This window comes from Limulus polyphemus, unplaced genomic scaffold, assembly GCF_000517525.1.
Source record: "Limulus polyphemus unplaced genomic scaffold, Limulus_polyphemus-2.1.2 Scaffold1412, whole genome shotgun sequence".
NCBI lineage: Eukaryota > Metazoa > Arthropoda > Merostomata > Xiphosura > Limulidae > Limulus > Limulus polyphemus.
The window spans coordinates 51296-52704 of NW_013667022.1; the positions used below are offsets into that span (position 1 = coordinate 51296).

The 1409-nt window shown below is 30.1% G+C and overlaps 1 protein-coding gene across 2 annotated transcripts in view; it reads right to left on the bottom strand.

Annotated features, from left to right (window-relative positions):
- Nucleotides 1-889, bottom strand: part of LOC106463454 (guanine nucleotide-binding protein subunit alpha homolog) — an 8164-nt gene extending 7275 nt beyond the window's left edge. For both annotated transcript variants that reach the window (XM_013923483.2, XM_013923482.2), the window contains exon 1: nucleotides 410-889. In XM_013923483.2, the coding sequence (XP_013778937.1) occupies nucleotides 410-889 (480 nt within the window). The remainder of the gene's footprint in view (nucleotides 1-409) is intronic.
- Between the last annotated feature and the right edge of the window lie 520 nt (nucleotides 890-1409).

A 1409-nucleotide genomic window follows, 5' to 3' on the forward strand; every position in this document is an offset into this window, starting at 1 on the left:
AAGTCAGTTCGTACTCTTATTGTAACTAAGATATCTGTACCTTAATTTCAATGCTGATGAAACTATTTGATTTTGAGTCTTTAACAATTAATTATAACCAATCCCAATAAATAAAACACAAAAACAATCTCAAACCTTTGTTTTTCAGTACGTCTTTCTTTAGGTATTCAAAAAATAATAAACAAGTTATTTACTTATTAGTTGTTTTACAAATACTGAAATAGTTAGCTATGCAACAGTAGTAGTACTACTACTACTATTACTTATTAGTACTTAGTAGACGTACAAGTTACAACTACACTATTTTCAGTATAAATTATTAATCTTACATTCTAAACGTCTGCCTTGTGAATATTCGTTAGCTTTAGAAATTTAAACATTGTTTTACTATCAAGAACTTCAAACTTACAATTTGAAATTCTTTCCTCCTTTCAAAAGCAGTTTTAATACCTTTATCTTGCCACAGTTTTTTCACAGTACCTGCTAAATTTAAAAATGTTTGTGTGTCCAAGTTCGTGCTGTTATCAAACCTTAAAATATTATAGGCATTCTGGGAATTATTTGGATTCTCCCACAGAATACCTAGCTTGTCTCTTGCATCTACTAATACTTTCATTCCTCTAATGATATTCTGATAAACAACACTTTTGAATTCTTTCAACGTTTCTTCGTCAAAGTTATGACCGTGGATAATCTTCATTTGCTTCAAAAAAGTACTTTTACCACTTTCACCAGCTCCTAAAAGAAGTAATTTAACTTGCCGCCGAATAATATGTTTGTCTTCTTCCAACATTTTATCAATTTTTTTGCTTCTTTGAAATTGTTCCAACTCATCAGGGCCATATTTCAAACGTAAAAAACAACCACACGATGACAGCACAGCCGCCATCTTTAGAATGTTAACCACGCCTTAAACATATAAACGTCATATCCGGTAAGATTATGGAATTAGAGTACAAATAGAAAAAAATACTTGTCACTTAAAGATCCCCAGTTTTATAAGATTATATTCAATGTGCTTATTTAATTCTAAATTGTTGTTTTTCTGTAAAATCCCTGTTTAATGTGTTTTTACTTTTTATAAAATATATTTCTAATGATGAACGCAGTATTACCGACCATAAACGCGCTGTGATGAAACATATCTACTTTCAAAAGTATGTTGAATGGGTGTAAATGCAATAAATGTGTGTGTAATATTTAAATCATTATTTATTCTGTGTTTTTTAGGTAAAGCTAGTAGATATGATAAATGGGATTGCTATGAAAACAAAAAGAATGACCTAATGACCCTTGCTAATCCAGAACTTGTTCTAAATGTCCGTACTTTCCAGAAAACGTAATTTTAGCATGCTATAATATTGTTGCGCATCTGCTTGTTTGTTAATTTCCGGTATAAATTCTTTCCA